General features: G+C 33.5%; 1 protein-coding gene across 1 annotated transcript; it reads left to right on the top strand.

Moving 5' to 3' along the window:
• Positions 1 to 19,701: 19,701 nt before the first annotated feature.
• LOC133795629 (uncharacterized) lies at positions 19,702 to 23,880 on the top strand. Its single transcript, XM_062233082.1, has 4 exons — positions 19,702 to 19,741; positions 22,127 to 22,377; positions 22,504 to 23,526; positions 23,581 to 23,880. Exons 1-4 carry the CDS (start codon positions 19,702 to 19,704, stop codon positions 23,878 to 23,880), a joined length of 1,614 nt encoding a protein of 537 aa, XP_062089066.1.
• Positions 23,881 to 25,102: the final 1,222 nt, after the last annotated feature.

The following is a 25,102-nucleotide window of genomic DNA, read 5'->3' on the forward strand; positions in this document are numbered from 1 at the left end:
TTCTCCTTCTTCTTGCCCGAACCCAGTTCCCATCCCTCGTCTTCTCCTTGTCCCATACCCATAAACCACATTGGTTTCTCCTTACCTCGCACAAATCTGAGGATGACAACAATACCCATAACCCACATCGACCCTCCCTCAACTGACAATGTACACCTCGCCCCCAGAGCTCTCCAACTCATGGTTGAACCACCAAACCCTTGCATTTACCTGCACCACGAAGCACCCGTGAGCCGAGGCCCAGCAAGAAAACTATAATGCATAGCATAATCAATAACAGTAATCAAGCAATTCACAGATCATTAATTAAACACCCAATAGACCACATCGTTCACATAAACAGTGATATCAGTCAATAAACCAATAATTAACCATCCAGGTAATAAACATGTCATAATCATCAGATTAATATCAATTAACATATCACACAATATCTAGGGTCGACGCTCTTAGGCTGCACCCTCTGTATAAGTCACTGTCTTTGGCTCACTTAGGTCGAGCCCAGTGTTCAACCCACTGACTTTGGCTCGCTTAGGCCAAGCTTAGTGATTATTTGATTAACCTCAGCTACCAGTGGCCGAGCCGCGTCCTGTGCGCAAATATTGATTCCGGCACTCTTAGGTCGTTTATCACATGTCCCCATGGCATAATACCATCTTATGACATCACATACAAATATAGGGAACTCTTAGTCCCAACATAACCGGGTGCAGTTTTCTTACCTTTACTTCCTAGTGCCTCGGCTAAATGAGATGACCCTCGAGCACGATCCCGTCCGAGCCCTAGTGAAAACCTAGTCATAACCGTAAAATAGAACCATCATTAACTCAATTCTGTAACCCAACTTCGGGACCAATCCCAAGCCCTCGGGAAGCCCAATTTCACCAAACGGGGTGGTTGAATCGACCCCCCGAGCCCCCAAGCAAAACCCTAAGAAAAATACCCAAAATTCACTTCTAGAGGCAGGGTAGCGCTACAGCGCTACAAACAGGGACAACCCCCCCCCCCCCCCAGGAGAAGAAGCCTAGCATTGTAGCGCTCCAAGGCTAGCGCTACAACGCTACAAACAGCATGCATAAGCTTTCTGGGTTTTCCTTCGAACTTCCCCGAGCCAAAGCTCTACCAAACCACTCCAAAACTTATCCAACCTCAAAATTGACCCTACAACCCACTATAATTCAACCAAAACAACCCATTAACATCAAAATCTCAACCAAAAACATCATCAAACACGGAAATCACACTTGAGCTCAAGAGCTCAAGAACACCATCTTAAAACCAGAAAACCAGAACTTCAAAATCATAAATTGTTACCTCAATTGAGTGGATTCGACCCTAGGTTGCCTTCAATGTCTTTCCAACTTCAGTTCCTCCAATCCCCAAGCTAAAGTCCTTAAATTCCCATCCAAAATTCAAGTTCAGAAATCATTCTCAACCAAAACTCAAAAATCTCAAAAACAACCTTAAACATTACCTTAATTAAGAATTAAATCCAGTTGAATCCCTTAGCTTCTCCAAGAATCAATACCCCAAACCAAGCCTAGACTCCCTCTTCTTAGCTTCAAAAATCCAGAGGAAAGGGTGAGAGGGAGAGCAAATCGTATGAGAGAGGGTGAGGGATAGGTTGGTGCTTTGTTTTTTTTTTTCCTTCTTTCCTTTCCTTTCCTTCAGCTTCTCATTCTTTCTACAACTTCCACTAATACCAAAAGACAGAATAACACGTATCCCCTCTTAAATGCCAAAAGACCCTTTTGCCCTCCCAAATAAACCTAAGCCTTCAAACATTCTAAGGGCATTTTGGTCATTTGCTCCCAATTCCCACTGATTCCTCGAGTGTCCCTAATATTTATCACTTAATTATCATCATCTAATTAATCACCAATTATTTTCCCCAATGCCTAATAATCTCCAATATTTTTCCCAAGTTCCCAGAAAGACTCCAAGGCTCCCCCGAGCCGGGTATAAATCTCCACCGTGACTATTTCGCTAAACCGCTCACTAGGATTGTCTCGAGCCACAAGCTACAAATATATCCACATAATAATGTGGTCTCAACAATTTATCACATATAATTACATTTATGCCCTCATCGGGCCAAAATTACACACATGCCCTTATAAACAAAACAGGACCCACATGCATATTTTGTTAGAGAATATATTTTTATGCTCAATGGAAATATGGAATAACCAAAATACAACTCTATGCAAAAATATAATAGACAAGATAATATTGATTAAAGAAATATTACAACTCAATTGCTAAAAATACAAGTAAATAGAAAGATGTTGAAGAAGAAGAAGATTACAAACTCAAAAATATAATAATACAAGTAAATAAGAACAACACGATCAAAAGAATGAAAATAAAACCAATAAAAAGAAAAAACTCTCACACAACCAAAGTGTAGAGTAGTGGGGATCACCAACTTAAACAAAGTTTAAAACCTTTGTCCAAAAGCTTATTTTCCCCTATTCTCTAAGCACTAAGGGATCTCTCTAGGAAATAGTTCTCTAGAATTATCAAGTTTCTATGGTGTATTTTCCAGCCAAGTGCTTTGTGGATGGAAAATGGTGTCTTACAAGTGAGCATTAGACTCCTATTTATAGAGTTTTGAGACACCCTTTGAATTTCAAATTCCACCAACCCCCATGGCTGTTACCAATGACTGATTGGATGTTTATGGAATTAAAATAGAGATTTGGGAGTTACTTGGTTGTTGGAAACGTTCAAAATTGGATCAAACCGAAGTTTGGAAAATGCTGTCAGCCGCTCAGGCAGCGGCCCAAGACGTTTTTTTAGCAACCAATTTTCCAAATTCGCCAAAACGTTCCAAATTCATTCCCACTTGATTTTGTAACTTCCATACACATTATGAGAGTTAAAATCACATCTCTAACAGCCATATCTCTTATGGCTTTGAGAAATTCAAATCAAAATGTGTAATATCAAATCTAAACATTATTGGGTAATATTTGGAAGTTACAAATTTGTGATTGAATTTGTAACACCAAATATGTTACATATTTGGATATTTCACATATATCCAAATAGTGTAACTCTCTATTATATGTTACAATACATGACACTCTTTGTCACATTTATTTAATCTAAAACATTATATTATAAAATAATATAACATCCCCCCACTAGATTAAATAGTTTATCTATTGTAACACTTATTTAATCAATCAAACATTATATAAAATATAATATATTTAATACTCATAAACATGCATCTAATTATATCCATATACTCAAATAATCAAGCACGCCACACAATCATGCATTTAATCATTTATTCACATAAATACCAAGTATGCCCTCCCAGCACACTAATCAAGGTCCTTAAGCCTTATTACCAATTTTGGGTCGTTACATGTATATACATATATTTTTTGGCCCATGTGGTCGGTGCTCCTGGTAGATTTCGACAGCTCTGTGGTTGATGCTCCAGATTTACAAGTCCATATCTGTGGTCGGTGCTCCGTGGCTAATGCTCCGTGATCTCTAGATCTTATCTGCCAGTGGACACCCTCAGATCTATGTATTGTTGAAAAAGAAGAAGAAGAGAAGGCTAATTTGAGTTTTAGATTTTAATTTTATCTGATTTAGATTTTGATTTAGTTATATATTTTTTTTACAGAAGATTTTGAAGAAGAAGAGGAGAAGACTATTGTCATTGTGTTGATTTTGTATTACTTAATATAGTTTATATTTTTATTTTTTTAATTTAAAATTAATATAATTAATTTTTTATTTTAAAATATATTTTTTAATTATTTAAGTGTTTAATTAAAAATATTTAGTCTTGTATTAAATATTATTATAATAATAATTTTTTTAACTCATATTAATATAATTAGTACAAAATTAGAATTATATATTATTATCATAATAATATTTTATAACATTTGAATTTATATTAATATAATTATTAAATATGTATTTTTATATTAAATATTATAATAATGATATTTTATAATATTTGAATTTATATTAATATAATTAATAAATATTTATTTTTAATTAATTTTAAAGATATATTCCGTTAAATATTTAGAATATTCTGTTAAAATTAAAAAAAAAACAGTTAAAACTAACTATTTTTATTATCAACACACATTTTTTATAAAGAGATATCAAATTAATTTCTATGACCATTAACTAATCCATTTTCAGTAATTATTTTTTACAAACAAAAAGTAAAGTGTTATTTGTTCAAGACAAATAGAGATCGAGGGGGATATAAATAATAATATTCTTTGATCTTGTTACATCCCTAAAACTTGAGCTACATATCAAATTAGTTTTTTTTTTTTAAATATCAAATTAGTTTTTCAAAATCATTTTATTTAAGAAAAAATATTAATTGACAAACACACTATGTATCATCGTTAACTATTTTTTATCAACATTTAAAAAAGATATTATTTTGACAAATAAAATGTAAAGTTCTGTTTGCTAATGACAAATAAAGATCATGTGAGCTATGAGCATTCACTATACATTCGATCTACACATCAAATTAATTTTTTATTATATCCCAATACTTGATATGTATAGTTTTTCAATGACATCTTAATTAAGAAAATAAATTATGAAAAGTCAAGCGCATTACTTATAATCATAACCAATTACCAAAAAATTGTTAGGAATTGTGTCCTTAAAGCAATTGTAGTTGATAGTGGTTTTAATAAAAAAAAAATGAATTAATTGATTATTGTATATATGTAGCTTATGTACTATATTATTGTTGATAATATTAAGTAAATATCATAAAATTCTCAAGTTCATCTATGTGGTTTCAATCTCATATTGGTGTGAGATGATCGAGATTGAGATAATGGACTTAAATAGTTCTCAGTAAAATAAAGTTATGAAATCTTTAGACTAATTACCTCTAGTACGATCCACTAGTATTATGAATACAAATGACCAAGATCCGAGTTATTAGTGTAGTAGGACACTTTAGTGGAGGTACTTTATATGCTGAGAATATGTAGAACTGGACCAGATGTGATTTAATAATACTTATTTAAATATCATTTCGTAGTATTATAAAACACATCAATTGATGATGATATACAAATTGATCTTAATCCTGAAGCTATTATGAACTTCCATATATGTCATTTGATCATTTGATTCATGTGTTACGGTTTGTCAGAATGATCAGGCTAATAACTATTGTTTTGGGGAGTCGATGATTATATGGCTGGGGACATAGCTTAATAGATATGGAATCTATATCTTCTTATATATTGAATGATGGTTCTCTATTGTGTTGGCTTTTGGAACTAAAAAAGTTATTGACGTCAAATTCATAATCAAATTATGAATTAATACTAGGAATCAATATATAATTAAAAGGGTAAAATGATAATTTTATTCTCATTTAATTATGAATCATTAATATATGATTAATTTGTATGTAATGATTATATCAATTGACACTTTATGGTTACAATAAAGTACTCAGTAAATATATGTCTTTAATTCTCAAAAGTGCGATCTCATATTTATAGTGGAGTAATCATAAGATTAATAAATATGATTATTAAATCAAAGAGTTTTGGTTAATAATCTTTTATTTATTGGAGATTGGAATTATTGGTCCATAGGTCCCTAAGGTGGCCCTATCAACACTATTCAAGGTAAGAGTTGATACAAGGGTCAAACTGTGAATGAACTATTTGAGAGAATATTTATTCTTGAGGATAAATATGCAATTATGTGATAATTGAAGTTGCACAATTTCTTATTGCATTAATGCAATTTTCGAAATTATGTAGAAATAAAAGATCAATTATTTTACGACAAAGAATAAATATGATAAGATGATAATAGAAATTCAAATTTTGAATTTTGAATTTAAGTTATTATCTTTTCCTTAAAAAAAACGATACATTATTTGAATTTCTAATTATTGATTAATTAAAATAAAAATGCATGAAAAATCAATTCCCTTTATTTCAGGGAAGTGCTACACGCATAGAGCCTCCTGGACTGCCCTATGCATGTACCACTACTGATGGTGATCAGTTATTGGTTTTTTATTTTATTTAATTAATTAATTAAATATTTTGAAAAATATTTTTAAAATGGAATATAAGACTTTGTCCTTAATTATCATTTATTTATTATTATTAAGATGATCAATTTTTTTATTATTATTATGATTATAATATTTGTATATTCTATATATTAGAAAATAAAAATATAATAGTTTTATAAAAAGAAAAAAAAATTGATCATCTTTTTCTCACCGTCCTTTTCTAAGCCTCAATATTCTCTTCAATTCTTTTTCTCTTTGTATCTATCTCATGTGTTGAGAATTGCCCACTCTAGTCTAGGTGATTCTAATGATACTTTGGAAGACCGTAAAGAAAATTGAAGATCAGTTCAGTTTCTTGGTGATACCCTGCGACAGAAATGATTCAAGGGTTAGAGAAACTGAAGGAATGACTAATACATTCCGTTGTATATAATGTAAGTGTTCTTATCATTATCTCTGTTTAAATTCAATTGTAGAAACATGTTCTAGGTTATCTTATAGTAATGTGTTTAATATATGATTTACATGAAAATATTTCAGATCTTGTATAAGTGTTCCCAACAATGTTTTCCCCACTTCCGTAACTACCAGCTCCGCTAAATACACCTAGGGCTGATTGAGTTTCCACGTGTCCAACTCACCTAGGTAAATGCATTTATTATTAACTAGTTTTTTTTTTTAAATTTGATTTTTCTGGTTTTAAAATCAAATAATAAGATTTTTTTAAATAAATTTATGAGTTGGACGACTAACACACTGACATGTGGCATCCTAATTAGCTCAAACAATATTTAACGGAGTTGGTAGTTACGAAAGTAGGGAAAACATAACGTTCGGTGTTTTTGCTGAAGAAAAAAAAAAGATTAGGTATATAAGTGTATAAAACCAAAAACATTAGGTATTTATGCCGCAAATACTCCTTTAAATGAACTTAATTAAGAATAAAACTATGACATAAACAAATTTTTATACAAAAATATGGGAAACTAAATTCATAAACTTGAAAATTATTTTTTTAAAAAACCATCAAATAATTTTTTTTTTAAAAGAAAAAAAGCCATATTTTTGTAAACTTCTTAAAAAATACCATAAAACATGTAATTTCCTCTACTTTTCACTACAACAATTTTCACTTTTAATGACTCTCTATAATGACTTACACCAATGGTGTAAGTCATTAAAAGTATTCAGGGATATTTAAAGTCTAATTGTGTAAGTCATTAAAAATTCTTGTTGATGACTACCAAGGTAAGTCATTAAAAGTGGTGGGAGACGTTAATTTAAAAATATGAATATAAAATTATTTATTTATAAAATATCAGACTTGTAATAGCATCTGACGTCTCTCCTGGGAAGATGTGTCAGACATCTAACGTCTCCCCTGGGGAGACGTGCCACATGGGACGTCTCCCCAGGGGAGACGTTAGATGTCTGGCACGTCTTCCCAGGGGAGACGTTAAATGTTTGGCCTAATATATATATTCAGCCTTTCTTTCTTCTTCCCCGAGCGCACGAACCAGAGGCGGAGAAGAGCGATTTTCTGGGCGATTTCAAGGCCATTTTTTGACGATTTTGCCCGATTTTAGGCTATAAAGTCTCATTTGAGGTAAGTTTTTATTATTTATAAGTGTTGTATAATAGTTAGGATAATTTTCATGCTTATTGTCTCTAGTTATTAAGGAATTGATATTGGGATTTTAGGGTTTATGAGTTGCGGTTTTGGGTGATTTTTGGCTCAACAAAGTGGATTTAAAGCATATTTGAGGTAGGATTTCAAGATTAAACAATGTATTATAGTTAGAATGGTAGAAAAAATTATTTTTGTGCATTTTTTTAATATGATTTGTGGGTTTTATTAGAAATATTAGTTTAAAGTATGAAAAATAATTTTTATGTATATTTGAGATACTATATTGTTTAATTTTAAGATGATACCATATTATTTACTATTTTTAATTTTTTATTACTATTTAATCCGAAAATTATATATTTTTTAATTAATTTTTAATGTTTGTTAAGTATATATATGCAAATATGTTTTGCTGAAATGTATTTAATAATTGTCTAAAATAAGAAAAATAATTTAATTTGAATTTTACATACAAAATAGTAATTCAAGTTTATAAGTTTATAATTTTTTTAATTTATATTATTATTTAATTAGAAAATTATATATATTTGTAATCTTTATTAAAATTTAAGTAGGTTATTTATATATAGTTATGTTATTTTATTGATTTAATAATCTTTTATTAATTAATTAATTTAAATTTTTAAGTTGTGGTTTTAAGAGAGATTTTTATGAGATTTTTGCCTCAAATTTTCGATTTCAAGCACACATTTGAAGTTTTTAAGTTTCTAAAATTTCAATAATAAGTTATTGTTAATCTAATTATTTAGTAAAGTTTGTTTAGTAATATTTTATTTATTAATTAATTTAGTTTTGTAGGTTGTGAATTTAATAGCAAAGTGCGCTCTTTGCAAAGTGAAGTAAATTTGCTAGCAAAGACTATTAATTGCAAGTGGTACATACATTATCTTCTTTCTTGTTTTAGCATTATTAAACTTTTGTTAGAGGGATTTAAATATCTTAAATATTCATCCACAGTGAAGTAGGTTCTGAGATTAAAATTGTGTTATTTGAATTTTTTGACTTTTTGTTCACAGATGGTTAGATCACTATTATAGGGGAAATGCTGCTCGATTTTGTCTAGAATTATGTATTTTATTATTCTATTATTATATTTGTATTGTGTTGTGCTTATTCGATTGGATTTGATTAGATTGACAGATGGTTAGGTTACTAATATAGGGGAAATGCTGCCCAATTTTTCGTATGCTTATTTAGTATTTTTTTTAGTTTAATTTTTCATAGACACAGGAGATGATATGGATAGAAAATGGATGTCAACCAATAGGTTATCCGTGGAAAATAAAAACGGGGTCAACCTTTTTCTGACTAGTCTACCAAAACATCCCGAGATTCCAAATTAAATATAAATTGTGCAACCTAAAGTAACTAACTACAATTTCAATTATTTTGACAATCTATAGTTGAATTTTACTAATATTTTTTATATTAAGTATTTTTAGTTAAATATTAGTGTCCACACCAACCAGACAAGTGACATTTGGATATTATGTGATGAGGATGTTGAAGGATTACATTGAACATCCACGACCTGGACATTACTTGAAGAAAGAGGTATGTATATATAAATTTATACAAAGTTAACAATTTATTTATTATTAAAGTATATATAATTAAATAATAATTAACTAATATATTTTACTTTGTATTTTTTTGTAGCTAAACACTACGCCATATACACCAGCACAGATTAATGAATTGCGACAACACTGGGCGAACCATATGCTACCGATAATTCAAAGTCATCGTCCCACATATTAGGTTTTTTTTTACATTTAATTTCTTACCATATGTCTAGCTAGCTAGAGTAATATTTATTAATTTTGTATGTTTAACAACAAATATTACATTTTTGTATATTTAGCTAGCAAAAACATATTATATACACATTTCGGTTTTATTAATGAAAATTCACAATTTAAATTTGCATATAATTTAGATTTTTTAATTAATATATTTAATTCTATTTCAAAAAAAATTAATATATTTAATTCTATTAATTAATATACTGAAAATAATTATTTAATTTTTTTTTTTTTAAATTACAAAAATCAATGACGTCTCCCCCTAGGAGACGTCATAGGTTGTACACCCTATGACGTCTCCCAGGGGGAGACGTTGGAAGTCTACAAAGTCTCCTCATGGGAGACATCATAGGGCCACTTTAGATGGCTCCTGCAACAACGTTTCCCTTAGGGGGAGACATTAAATGTCTACAATGTCTCCCCCATATAGTCATTAAATGCCTATTTTGTTGTAGTGTTTAAGAGGCCTAATTACTAATCCTCTGTACATATATTGTCATAAGAAGTATTCAATTTTGACACAAACCTATAAATTGTAAAATTGTAAATAATCTTAGGGCTCCTTGGAAAAATAGCCACTTTTTATAGTGTAATTTGCACTTTGACCTAGTTTCAATAGTTTTTCGCTAAATGACCTATTTTATTAATGAATTTTTTGTATTACCCATTTTACCCTTAAAATAAAATAATAATAAATTAAAACAAAAACCCTAAAAACTATCATCTTCTTCCTCTCACCCATCCACCCACACCCACCCACTCTCATCCCGCTGCCACCACCACCGGCGACCACTGGCCCTTGCTGCCGCCACTGCCGGCGAACACTGCTCATCATCAACTGCCACCGTCTCTCCACAAATCCGGCCACCACCCATTCAAAAGGTTAGTTTATATTTTTATGAAAAATGAGATTTTTGATATTTTTTTTGTATAATTAAAATGCAAAATGATTGTTTAGTATATTGAAAGTATAAGTAAGGATTTAGGTTTATTTATGAAGTTTAAAGATTGAAAATCTGAAAAATTTAATAGTAGTTTTGGCCATTTTCGAGATAGAGAAACCCATAATTTTTTTATAGCTTGTCTAATTTTTCGACAAGGAGTTTAATATTTTAGACCAGCTGTCTAAATTTCAGACTAGTAGTCGTATTTTTTCGACCACCTATCTAAATTTTAGACAGATCGTCGTATATTTTCAACCACCTGTCGAATTTTTAGATGGGTTGTCGAATTATCAAACAAGTTGTCTAATTTTTAAACAGGTTATCGAATTTTTAGATTTTCAACTTGATTTCCATTTTTTTATATATAACTTTTCAATCAAAGAAATACCAATAATTTATATTTGTTTATTGTATTATTTTTTTTCCAGATGTCATTCAAAAATATTGTAATATTATGTGACGGGTTGTGGAAAAAGAATGAAGACTCATGAAAATGAATTTCAAATGGCTCACGATCAAGATCAAGATTGGTACAAACTAACCTAACTTATGAGGAGTTAGTTGAACACATTTATGAAGTTATAGAAATCGATCGCAACCTCTTTGATATAAAATTAAGAATATATAGCATTTTTGGCCCCTAAATTATTAACAGTGTCTGATTATGCCCCCCAAATTATTTTTGATGTTATAAATACCCCCTAAACTATGTCCGTTAGTGAAAAATGAACCTTCTGTTACCTTCCATCTATTCAAACAATGATATGGCAAGCATAATTGGATGCTAATGCTTATTTGGCAGTGTAATGGTTTATTTGGCAATATAATAGTTGATGTAGCTTGACACGTCCTAATTTTAGGTTTATCAATAAATTAAAATAAAAAAAGACCATGTTTTTAGGAGGGAAAATAAGTTGTAGAGTCCCAGAATTTACTTAGCTAGTTAGATAGTAGTAGTAATAGCTAGTAGTAGTTATAGTATGTTCATTATTGTGGATTTTGGTTCAAGTCGGGACTTAGTTGGAAACTCATAACAACAATTATGGATTTTATAAGTTTAACCTATAGTTTAAGAATATTAATTATAACATAATGTTTGATTAATATAAGCTGATTATAAAGATGTTATTTATTATACTATAAGGGTTAGATAGAATTAATAAGATCATGACACTTGTCGTGTGCATGTTTATTTAAGAATTTAATTATAGTTTAAATAAAATAAAGCTCTAGAATCTTCCAAGACCATTAGGAGCATGACATTTGTCACAATCTTGTTTATTTGTGGATTAGGTTGTTTTTTAGATAATTAAATAGATTTTCCGTAACTTTAGGGTACTGTAACTTCCGACCTATTTTTGACCCATTTATGTTACGAATTTCGAAAAATAGTATTTCTAGAGAGTTGTAGATAATTGAATTAAATTTCTAACGGTATATAGATGGTCTAAATATGAGTTCTACAGCTCAAGTTATGTTGATTTTACTACAGGTGAGTTTAGAGTTACGGGATTTAGGAAGTTAGAAGTTAGGATTCTATTTTATTTAAATTTAAATTTGGGTTATAGTTAGAATGAAATTAAGTATTTTATTTAATAAAAGAAAGATCTAGAAACTCTAGAACCTTCCGGAACCACTAAGAGCGTGACACTTGTCATAATCATGTTTATTTAAGGATTTAAGTATTTTTTTTAATAGGATAATTTCACTTCTCAAACTCTATAAATAGGACCTAGTACCCAACCCTTCCTCTCACTCTTCAAGTTGTGATCAAAGACTCCAAGGTGCTAGTGAGACCATAGAGTGGTAAACACTTGGGTTGGGAAAAAGCTTTGCCATTCTTAAGCTTTATAAAATACTTGGGAAGTGAGGTTTAGTGTATTTCAGTATTGGAGTTAGACCAATCCACAAGATCAACTAAGGTACTCTTATTCTTTAAGTTCAATCCTTTAAACTCTTTAGTTTTCTTTAGTCCTTCTATTCAGATCCTAACTTTTGATATTGGTTTTTGATTAGGCTCTTGAAACTTAAAGATCTTTCTTGGTAAGTTTCATCTTGAAGGTTTAGTTTCCATATTTATTCTTTATTCTTTAGAAATACTCACCATTTGTATTGTTGGTTTTAGGAGTGTTCCAAATCCCGTCTTTGTTTTCAAATATTCCGGTGTTGGTAAGGAAAATAGGATAGTTTCTATATGCTTATATGTTATGTATAATATGTTATGATAAGTTTATGTTATAATATGTTATGTTATGTTTTTTTTTATGTTTTCTAGGGCTCATAGTTGCTTAGCTAGCAAGCCCTAGTGTTTACCATTTTCATGGTTTAGAGTTATGGTTTACTCTACCTCAGATATTAGACAGGAGACCTAGATGGGTTATCATATACTACCATGTGATCTAACCTACCTCAGATATTAGACAGGGGACCTAAATGGTTTATCGCATGCCATGTTAATGAGTTAATGACCATTAATAGTGTAGTCCTATATGCTATAAGTCTTTATAGTCATATGTTCATATGATATATGTTTTTATAGTCATATATTTTGTAGTATATGTTTATGATATAGTCTCATGTTTATGATTTATGTTGTGTGTTGTTAGTAGATTTTCCTTGTTAGGCATTAGGTTCATTCCTTTATTTTTTTTAGTGTAATGCAGGAAACTAGATACGGAGGCAAAAGGATTCTTGGAAGCTTGGCATGTGTGTTGAGGATGAACGGATTGAGTGGACTGCGTGTCGATCGAGGATGGTGTTTATTTTAGTCTTTTAAATTATGTTCTTGATGTAATTCCGCAACTAGTATTTAAAGTTTATGTTTTATGTTTTATCAAACAATGTTTTATGTTTTAAACAATGGGTACCCATACCACATTTTACATTTATTTTAGAGTTTTAATAAAGATATGATTATTTCTTATGAATGTTTCTTCAAAGTAGTAGCTATGTCTAGTAGTTTAATGGTCCAAGGTCTTAGAAATAGTTGGGTCATTACAATTGGTATCAGAGAAACAGTCCATTTACATGAAGTTCTCCTTGATACACACGCTCAAGCTCCGAATCTAACCCCCAACGTAAGTGTTTATGTTATAATTGCTACGATTATGTGTATTAGCCCTTATGTTTTCATTAAGAATATTTATAAATTAGTTTTTTTTTTTTTTTGTTATTTATTTTATTTATTATCTTTGCATTTATGATTGTACATAGTGAAAACTTTTTTTTTCCAAAAAAATATCATTGTTATTTTTGAATGACATGTATGAGTTTGATTTTTTTTTTCAATCATAATAAATAATAAATTTAATAAATAATGACCAAGTTCGGTGAGGGTGGATACAAATCAATGGACCGGGTTCTATATTGAGAGATAGGGGCCATAGCAGTGGGAACGATATTACTGATCCCAGCCCTCCCTCAGTATGGTTAACTTTGGAACAACGATGAGTTTCGAGCCTGAGAATGAAGTCATATAGGATAATTAGAAATACACTTAGAAAATAATAAAGATGGCTTTTTTTTTAAAAGTTTAGAAATACACCCTAATTATAAGGAAGGCTCACATATTTTTTTCATAAGAAGTCATAAATTAATAGGTCTAAGTTATGTTTGCTTAGTTTAAGTTTTGCCTTAGAGCCTATTAGGGTAAGTTCTAACATGTTCTCGATTGTTAGAACTTTTGGTGAAGATGTCGCTCAGAAGATCTGCTCGCAACAACGCCAATGCCTCAAGTGTCGCTCCTGAAATTTATGAAGCCCCTCCAGTTCGCAGAAAAGAAGCGTGTGCTACCACTACTGCTGCTAATGAAAGAGCGCAGCCACCGCCGAATGAAAACACTGCAGAAATTGCAAGACTACGACAGTAAGTGGAGGAATTACTACAGCAACAGCGACAACAGACTCAGCCTCCACCTCAGCCGCAACCACAGCCTCAGCAGCTGGCTCAAGTGCCCCATCAAGTAGGTCCTTATGGGGGATGGCCAATGGTGAACTATGCGTCATACCTAGCTTAGTACATGTAGCCAATCTACGAGTGGTTTCGTAAGCAACACACTCTAAGCTTTGAAGGGACAACAGACCCCTTCGAGGCGAAAGAATGGCTCAGAAATGTAGAGCCGATCCTAGCGCACATGAATCTCAACAATGCAGATCGCATATCCTGCGTTTTGTCTCTGCTTAAGAAAGATGATAGAATATGGTGGGACTTAGTTCAGCAGACTCACAATGTCGCCACCATGACATGGACCAAATTTGTGGAGTTGTTCCACAAGAAGTACTACAACTCGGCAGTCATCACTACAAGGGTCGAGGAGTTCACTAGTCTAAAGCATGGCAACTTAACGGTAGTAGAATATGCTCGGCAGTCGACAGATTAGCCAAGTTTGCACCAGAGTTGGTTCCAAAATACTTTCTGAGGGTGACCAAGTTCGTTAGAAGACTTAGACCAAAGATTGAATTAGGGTTTAAGCTAGCAAACCTTGGAACCACTACTTAAGTCGATGCTTTAGAAACGATTATAGAAGTAGAAAAGGCTTCAGGCGAATGTTAGTAAAGAGGAAGCTAGTAAAACTGAGCCTAAACAGCAGAGTCAACCTCAGAATGGTCGGAACAACAACCACAACAGCCATCAGTCTAGCAACAACAAAAATAGTAATGGTCAGAAAAGAAGGCATCCTGACAATAAGCAGTCCAATAACGATAAAAGGGCACGGACGAACAATGGAGATGATAGGTCGGGTTATGTAGAATACCCGCAATGTGCTAAGTGCCAAAAGAAACATCCTGGTGAGTGTCGCACTGTAACTCTCACTTCTTTCTACAAATGCATTATAATAATTATGAAAAATAAGAGAAGATATTTTTATTCATACTTTTGAGTGCATTACAATGTTAATCGAAGGCTAGAGCTATTAAGTAAAGTGGAAGAATAACTAATGAATACGCAACTATAATATTCATGGGCATTTCATTAGTATAATACCCATAGAATGATGCTAAATACAAGCAAACAATCACTAAGGTTATGAACAATAAAGAGAAATTCATGATTTGATGATGAATTTTATCTAGAACGTTAAGAGATGAAGAAGTTGTGCAAGTAAATGGTTCAAGGAACAAGTATTTATAGGACAAAAACTAGCTGTTATGACCGTTGGTGAATAGTGATCCGACCGTTGGAAACAATAACCTGATCGTTGGGGATATAGTTGTATTCTATTGTGGGATTTTAACAATTCTAAGTTGTTGAAGTAACTAACACAAGGGAATAATTAATTTATGGATGTTAGAGAAACTTTTTCAGAAAAAAATTTGAGTAAAAAATGTTGGACTAAGTAATATAAGAAGATTGAGAAGTTTTCATTTTTTGGTTATTATTCACCGGGTACTATTCATAGTGGGTCCCACAGTAGGGTCCACATGGGTCCCACATGATGATGCAGTAGTGATACAATGATGACTTTAGCAAACCACCATGCTTAATATTTTGAATATTTTATTATTTCACTATGCTTGATATTTTAAATATTTTATTAGCATAGTATCCCAAGTTTTTCCTATAAATAGCTCTTCCAAAACTCATTTTGAATCACAAAACCTCATTTTCTTTCTCTCACTCTACCCAAAAATCTTCTTAACACCCTTCTAAAGTTCTAAACCTCGAAGATCTAGGCGAAGTTCTGTCCGTAACGCTAGCCTACGAAAACCTTTTAGGAAGCTAACAATTTTGGTTGTTTTATCAAGACGCAAGGTAAGTAGAATCCTCATCTACAATACAAGTTTTTTCTGTGTCTTATGTGCATTTATATGCTTTATATGTTACCCTGCCATGTTGTTATGCATAAGTTATTTTTAAGAATGTTATATTTCTTATGCATAAGCACGCTTAATGTTCACAAACAAGTTATTGAAAGCGTTAAAGTAGAGGTGCTGCTTGGGAGACCTACGTCCCAAAAATGTAAGGAGGGAGATGTACTTCCCTATATAATGAATGTTTATGAGGGAGAAATTCCCTATTATCATGTTTATGTTTAGGTGGGAATGTGATTCCCCATGTAATGCCGGCAGCAACATCCTCTAGGGCCCAAAAGAAGGAAAGTGAAAGAAAGAAAATACATAACATGTTGCACGTTTATTTTAATGCATATGAGGTAGCTATTCTGCTTACTGAGCCTTTGCTCATCAGATAATGTTTGTGTTGTAGGTAAGATGCCCCAAATATAAATTGTTGATGAGTATACGTGGAGCCAACATGACTGTACATATGGGGCTGACCTGAAGGGAGTGGAGTTCTGCTATGCTATTTTATAAATAAACAAGAAACTTGATTTTATATTTATATTTCATAAAAAGTATTTTGTGAACTTTATAATTTACATAAAGCTTTAAAAGTATTTCATGAACGTTGTAATTTACATAAAGCTTTTAAATTTATCGGTTGGATACATCTCTAATTCTACGTTAAGTTGTAGTAACGCCACGAAAATTATTTATAAAAGTATTAAGATTTGTATGTAAGATAGAATTTTTATTTAGTTTGTGGGTAATGTATGGTTTGAAGTTATGAACATTAGTTTATGTATTGTTTAATAAAGTTTTTTGTAAATTCAGAATTTCAATATTGTCATATTCAGGTTAAACTTTGTTTTTACACTATATATGTATGTTAAGAAAGGAGGTCATTACACGTACAAACACCAAAAGAAGGTCAGGAAGGTCACCAAAAGAAGGAATGTCCACAGCTCAAGCCAGAGGAGAAAAGGGACAACAAGATGGTTCCTGCCAAAGTCTTTCCCTTAACCCAGGGAGAAGCCCCTGCTAGTAATAAAGTGGTCACAGGTTAGATTCCTATCCTCGATAGTATATGTTCTAGTATTGTTTGATTCAGGAAAACATACTCGTATATCTCGTTAGGAATGATAGAGAAATTAGACAAACCTTGTAGAACTAGGTTTGTGACATAGTTGCCTTTGGGTGAAGTAGTTCTATCATCACGAACAGTACGAGGCATACCGATCAAAATTGAGGACATAGAACTAGAAGGAGACCTGATAAAACTAGAGTTCAAAGACTTTGACGTAATACTAGGCATGGACTGGCTAGCAAGGCATGGCGCAACCATCGACTGCAGATGTAAGCAAGTGATGTTCGAGACTCCTAACGGACAGAAACGATGCAATATGGGAAAAGTTTTAGGACTACATACGCCGCTTATTTCATCTCTCAAAGCTCAGAGGATGATAGAAAAAGGATGTCACACATTCTTAGCTAACGTTACGCATGTGGTAAAGGGAACACTACTAAAGGTCGGAGATGTACATATTGTAAGGGAATTTCCAGAGGTATTTCCTGACGACTTTCCAGGATTTCCGCCGACGCGGGAAATTGACTTCACAATCGAATTAGTACAAGGCACCGAGCCTACCTCCAAGACACCATACTGGATGGATCCTGCCAAACTCAAGGATTTAAAGATGTAGTTAGAAGAACTCTTAGACTTGGGTTTCATTAGAACGAGCCATTCGCTATGGGGAGCACTGGTACTATTTGTGAAGAAGAAGGATGGAAGCATGCGGATGTGTATAGATCACCGCGAGCTGAATAAGGTGAAAATTAAGAATAAGTATCCGCTACCCCAGATTGACGACTTGTTTGATCAACTCTGAGGAGCGACCGTGTTTTCAAAGATTGATCTACGGTCTGGGTATCATCAGCTCAAGGTACGGGAAGAGAATATTCCCAAGACGTCTTTTAGAACTCGTTATGGACATTATGAGTTTCTAGTTATGTCTTTTGGTCTTACCAACGCTCCAGCTGCGTTTATGGATTTAATGAATAGGGTCTTTAAGGACTACTTGGATAAATTCGTCGTAGTATTCATTTACGATAACTTGGTGTACTCAAAGGATAAAGTCGAGCATGAGAAACATTTAAGGTTGATCTTGCTGCGACTAAAGGAGCATCAGCTTTACGCCAAGTTCAAGAAGTGCAAATTTTGGCTTTCACAAGTAGCATTTCACGGCCACATAGTATCCAAGGACAGGATTGCGGTAGACCCATCTAAGGTAGAGGCTGTAAAGATTAGCCAAGACCAAAGAACGCATGTAAGGTAAGAATTTTTCTGGGACTAGCAGGTTATTATTGGAGGTTCGTAGAAGGCTTTTCTAAGATAGCCACTCCGTTTACCAACCTAACCCGGAAACAACAAAGGTTCAACTGAACTAATAAGTGTGAAGAGAGTTTCCAGTTGCTTAAGGATATGCTCAACACCAGTACTTTATGTACCGACACCCAATGATAAGTTTGTAGTCTATTGCGATGCATCAAAGCAAGGATTGGGCTGTATGATGATGCAGAATGATAAGGTGATAGCCTACGCCTCAAGGCAAACGTAGTTGTTGATGCGCTAAGTAGGAAGAATTACGGAAGTCTAGCATCATTAGCTGGAATAGAAAAGCCGTTACAGCAGGAGCTGATCAATGCTGGAATAGAAATAGTCATTGGTAACCTGACTAACTTGTCCATCCAGTCAAGCCTGTTAAAAGATATACGGATTGGGCAAGGACATGATGACACATTAGTAGCACATATGGCTGCAGTTAGAGAAAGGAAGGCCATAAATTTCCCAATTTCTAGTTAGGGGTTATTAAGATACAAGGATCAGATATGCGTGCCAAATGATCAAGGAATTAAGATGAAGACTTTAGAAGAAGCGCACAATACCCCATACTTAGTTCACCCAAGGTCGACCAAGATGACTCACGACCTTAAAGTGTTATATTGGTGGCTAGGAATGAAGAAAGATATAGCGGAGTATGTGTCTAAATGCTTGGTATGCTAGCAAGTGAAAGCAAAACAGCAGTGGCCTGCAAGCTTATTGCAACCACTTAGCATTCCAGAATGGAAATGGGATGATATAGCCATAGATTTCATGACAGGTTTGCCACGAACAAGTAAGCAGCATGATTCAGCTTGGACAGTAATAGATAGATTAACCAAGTCAGCTCATTTCCTGCCTGTTAAGACTTCATACACAGCAGACCAATACACAGACATCTATGTCCAAGAGATAGTACGGTTACATGGAATCCTTAAGACAATAGTATCTGATAGAGGATCGGTGTTTACATCGAGATTTTGGGGAAGTTTACAACAAGCAATGGGTACCAAGTTAAGTCTTAGTACGCCATTTCATCCTCAGACTGATGGACAGTCCGAGCATACCATACAAATTTTAGAAGATATGTTGCGCGCTTATGTGCTTGATTTAGGAGGATCATGGAGTAAGTACTTGCCGCTGATGGAATTCTCCTACAACAATAGCTACCATTCAAGGATCAAGATGTCACCCTATGAGCTACTTTATGGAAGAAGGTGTCGATCATCGTTACATTGGGACGAGGTAGGAGAAAGGCAACTTATTGGACCCAAATCTATTAGAAAAGCTCAGGAAGCAGTAGCACTGATTAGAAAGTGTATGCTCGCTGCTCAGACTTGACAGAAAAGTTATACGGATACTAAGCAGCGTGATGTGGAATTCAAAGCTGGAGATCAAATCTTCTTAATGATATCTCCTATGAAAGGTGTGAAGCAGTTTGGGGGGAAAGTTAAGCTTAGTCCCAGGTTTATAGGTCCTTTTGAGATATTGGACAAGGTAGGAACAATTGCATATAGATTAGCCCTACCGCCCGCTTTAGCAGATAGTCACAATGTGTTCCACATCGCGATGCTGCGTAGATATGTGTCAGACCCATCTTACGTCCTCAAGTATGATACGATAACACTCCAGAAAGACTTGAGTTACGAGGAACAGCCAGTTAGCATCCTAGATAGAAGGATGAAAGAATTACGATCTAAGAGATTTCCGATAGTCAGGGTCCTATGGAGTAATAGTTCTGAACGGGAGCAACGTGGGAGTTGGAGGAGGACATGTTAGCCCGGTATCCGGAATTGTTTGATAAGTAAAGTTCGGGGACGAAATTCTTTGTAGTAGGGGAGAATTGTAGAGTCCCAGAATTTACTTAGCTAGTTAGATAGTAGTAGTAGTAGAGTCCCAAAATTGTATAAGGTTTAGTTTCCATATTTATTCTTTACTCTTTAGAAATACTCACCATTTGTATTGTTGGTTTTAGGAGTGTTCCAAATCCCGTCTTTGTTCTCAAATATCCCGGTGTTGGTAAGGAAAATAGGATAGTTTCTATATGCTTATATGTTATGTATAATATGTTATGATAAGTTTATGTTATAATATGTTATGTTATGTTATGTTTTTTTTTTTATGTTATATAGGGCTCATAGTTGCTTAGCTAGCAAGCCCTAGTGTTTATCATTTTCATGGTTAGAGTTATGGTTTACCCTACCTCAGATATTAGACAAAAGACCTAGATGGGTTATCATATACTACCATGTGATCTAACCTACCTCAGATATTAGACAGGGGACCTAGATGGTTTATCGCATGCCATGTTAATGAGTTAATGGTCATTAATAGTGTAGTCCTATATGGTATACGTCTTTATAGTCATATGTTCATATGATATATGTTTTTATAGTCATATGTTTTGTAGTATATGTTTATGATATAGTCTCATGTTTATGATTTATGTTGTATGTTGTTAGTAGATTTTCATTGCTGGGCATTAGGCTCATTCCTTTATTTTTTTTTTAGTGTAATGAAGGAAACTAGATACGGAGGCGGAAGGATTCTTGGAAGCTTGGCATGTGTGTTGAGGATGAATGGATTGAGTGGACTGCGTGTCGATCGAGGATGACGTTTATTTTAGTCTTTTAAATTATGTTCTTGATGTAATTCCGCAACTAGTATTTAAAGTTTATGTTTTATGTTTTATGTTTTAAACAATGGGTACCCATACCACATTTTACATTTATTTTGGAGTTTTAATAAAGATATGATTATTTCTTATGAATGTTTCTTCAAAGTAGTAGCTATGTCTAGTAGTTTTAATGGTCCAAGGTCTTAGAAATAGTTGGGTCATTACATAAGTGTTCATTCATTAGTCTATCAAATTGGTTTTGGGGTAAAGTTAGGTCATTTATTCCTATTGCACTCGAGGGAGATTTTCATAGCAGCCATTGTTGTGGTTCAAAGGTACTGTAATTAATTATAATGGGAAGGAAGAGAAATAAATTCATCAAAGAACAAAGGGCACCCAAAAGAGACAAATGAGAATGACATTCCTTTTAATGGTATGCATTTACTTTCATTTTGGTTTTTTGCTTTCTGTCTTTGTTTTTTTTTTTTCTCTCTCTCTGATGTCGTATTGGGTTAGTTGTTGGATTTTAAAGGATTAAGAAATAGATAAAAGCTAAAGAGAAGGGTTATATACTTTATATCCAACTGAAGAGTGTTTTTTATTATTTTTTTTATGCTCAATTTGGTCATAAGAATCTTAGTAAGTACTAGAGTTGTCAGATAACACATGTAGTATTGTAAAAGTTGTTTGGAGTTTTCACTAGTTATTTGTGTAACCTTTGGGTGTTGTGGGGTCTGTGGGGTGTATTGTATATTAATGTGCCTGTGTTTTTTACTTTTGTGGGATTCCATGTATTAAAGGAAGTATATTTTGGGACCACCAATTGATTAGTGTATCACAAATATATTAACACATTAAATGTTGTTTCTGTATTTTGCATAATTGATTGTGTAGGAATTGATGAACCTTGGCATGATTCAGGTGATGGAATTGTGACACAACTGGATAAGTTTATGCATGGTTTGGATATGCATATTTTTGGTGATAAAAATGGGACAGTGCCTAGTTGTTATCGACCCATTTTGGATGGGTCAGATGGGACACAGATAAGTAGGGATGGGCTTGGTTTTGGTGAGGAAATGTTGAACCAAATTGTTGATAGTGGGAATGTTTTGCATGAAAGAAATGTGTCAAACTTTAGGCCTGTACTGGAGGATGACTCATGTATACAAACTGATCCTAGATTGGGGGCTTGTTTTAGTGAGGGAAATTTGACAGAAAATTGAGAAATATCACCTGCTTTGTATCTTGCATTTGGGGTTGATGATCAGGTTGAAAATGAAGAATCCAATGAAAATAGTAGTGAAGATGTTGATTATGAGGTTGGTCCAGACTATGCCCAAAGTGAAGATGATTTGAATGTGGGGGATGCAGTTGAAAATCACTTGAAAGGACTAGGGAAAAAACATTTAGACATTGACATAGGGGATGTGGCTGCTAATGATTATGACAGTGACTTTATTGCACAAGATAGTTCTAGTGAGGATGAAGATGAGGTTGCTAATGGCAGTATGAAAAAGTTTCATAAACAAAGCAAAAGGTTTAGAAAAACTAAGCTACTTGAGTTACCGAAGTTTAGGGCTGCCGTTGATATGGCAAAACCAGTTTTTAAACTTGGTTTATCATTTCCAAGTGGAGGAGTTTTTAAGCAAGCAGTTAGAGAGTCTACTATTCAAAATGGAAAGGATATTTGGTTAAAAAATAATGACCCACATAGGATTAGAGCACAATGCAAGGGTGTGAACTGTCCTTGGGTGTGTTTTGCATCTAAGATTGATGACAGTTTGACATTTGTCATCAAAATATATGTTGGTGAGCACAAGTGCAGTAGAAAGAACACAAACAGGTTTGCAACTTCTAAGTGGTTAGGTCAAAAGTATCTGAATGAGTTCAAGATGAATGACAAATGGGCTATTTCATCATTCATTCACAAGGTGAGTAAGGACCATGTAATTGATATCTCAAGAGATACAGCATACAGAGCTCGGCTGAAGGCAATAAGAACAATTGAAGGGAGTTATGAAGAACAATATGATGCTCTGTGGGATTATGAGGAGATTAAATGGACCAACAAAGGTTCAACTATAGAATTTATGACAGACCCTGGAGATAGTGGGAAGCCACGTTTCAAGCGATTGTATATATGTTATGCTGGATTGAAACAAGGCTTCAATAATGGATGTAGACTAGTGATTGGTTTGGATGGTTGTCATATTAAAGGTGTACATCCAGGACAACTCCTAATGGCAGTGGGAATAGATGCAAACAACCAAATGTATCATATTGCCTTCGCTGTTGTGGAAATAGAGAATAAAGACTCTTAGAGTTGGTTTGTGAACTTGTTAAAGGTGGATCTCAACATTGAAAACTCAAACCGCTGGAGCTTTATTACAGATAAGCGAAAAGGTTTAGAACAAGCCTTAAAGGGTATGTGGGATAAGGGGATACCTGAGGCCGAGCATAGACATTGTGCTAGGCATTTGGAGAAGAATTTTAACAAGGTATTCAGGGATAAAATATTGAAAGATATTTTATGGAAGGCTGCAAGAGAGGTAATTATCAGGAGATTTGAAGCTGCCATGTCAGAGATTAAAATTGTGAATAAGGACACCTTCAATTGGTTAATGGCTGTAGGTCCACATCACTAGATTAGATCACACTTTAGGACATCACCTAAGTGTGATATACTTGTGAATAGCATGTGTGAGGGATTTAATGGTACAACAACAATATTGGTTGCTAGAGATAGACCAATATTGTCAATGCTTGAGCGTATTAGAATGTACATGATGCAAAGGCTGACTAGAAATAGGCAATCTGTAATAATGTGGGAGTCTAATATTGGACCAAAGATAGCAGTAATTCTTGAGAAGAACAAAGTGGAAGCTGGTAGTCACATTCCCACTAAATCATATGAGTTTATGTACCAGGTCAGGAATATGTATGGAGGCATGTATTCAATAGATTTGCAACATTGGGTCTGTTCATGTAGGAGATGGGATTTGACTGGTATTCCTTGTAGTCATGTTGTTGCTGCAATTCAGCATAAAAGAGAGGACCCAGTCCTTTATGTCAGTAAGTGGTACACCAAGGAATACTACATGAAAGCCTACTCTCAACGGATTTTTCCAATTAGGAATCAAGATGAGTGGCCTAGAACTGGGAATGTGGGAATGATTAAGCCAATTAGCAAAATACAACCTAGTAGGCCTAAGAAACACAGGAGAGTGGAACTTGAAAATTTTGCTCCACCAACAGGAAAGAAACTAAAAAGGAGATATATGAGGATTAGATGCTCTGGCTGTGGTGCAGTGGGTCACAACTTCTGAACTTGTGCTAGAAACAATACAATTTCAGTAAGTTTGATTGCCTTTTCATTTTCAGAATAACTGAAAATTACATAATTAATGATATATGGTTGAAAATGTTTGTATTTAAAGGCAAACAGAACTCTACCTAAGGATCCTGGAACTTATGACCTAAATAGTAGTCAAACACAAAATGCTTCACTCAGTTCTTCAACTAATCAAGGTGTTCTACATGGAACAATTCCAACAACCAATCTATGAACAACATGGTCAGGCGGAGCAACCAAATTGCAGTTGGGAACAAAGAAGCAAGATCTTTTGGAATCATATTTTTTTTTTTTGGCTAATGTGCTTTTGGTTTTATCACTCTGGAACTGAATGTCAAGGTTGTAATGTCGATTTTTCGTCTGTTATCTTTTATCAATCATGATGATCGTAAATTTGCATTTAGATAAATTACTCTATCCTTTTTTTTTTGCCTATATATATACCTTTATCTTAAGAAATTGTATTTCAGCAGTTGCCTCTTTGGATTCTTGTAAACATATTATGGAAATGAATG

The sequence above is a fragment of the Humulus lupulus genome, chromosome 8 (genome assembly GCF_963169125.1).
Source record: "Humulus lupulus chromosome 8, drHumLupu1.1, whole genome shotgun sequence".
Taxonomy (NCBI): Eukaryota; Viridiplantae; Streptophyta; class Magnoliopsida; order Rosales; family Cannabaceae; genus Humulus; species Humulus lupulus.

What these genes read in the sequence shown, in the direction of transcription:
- LOC133795629 (XM_062233082.1), top strand. Translation starts at nt 19,702, where the DNA reads ATGTTGCGCGCTTATGTGCTTGATTTAGGAGGATCATGGA. An exon ending in TGATTTAGGAGGATCATGGA is followed by an intron (nt 19,742 to 22,126) that starts GTAAGTACTTGC and finishes TTGATTGTGTAG; the next exon opens with GAATTGATGAACCTTGGCAT. An exon ending in TGTATCATATTGCCTTCGCT is followed by an intron (nt 23,527 to 23,580) that starts GTTGTGGAAATA and finishes AACTTGTTAAAG; the next exon opens with GTGGATCTCAACATTGAAAA.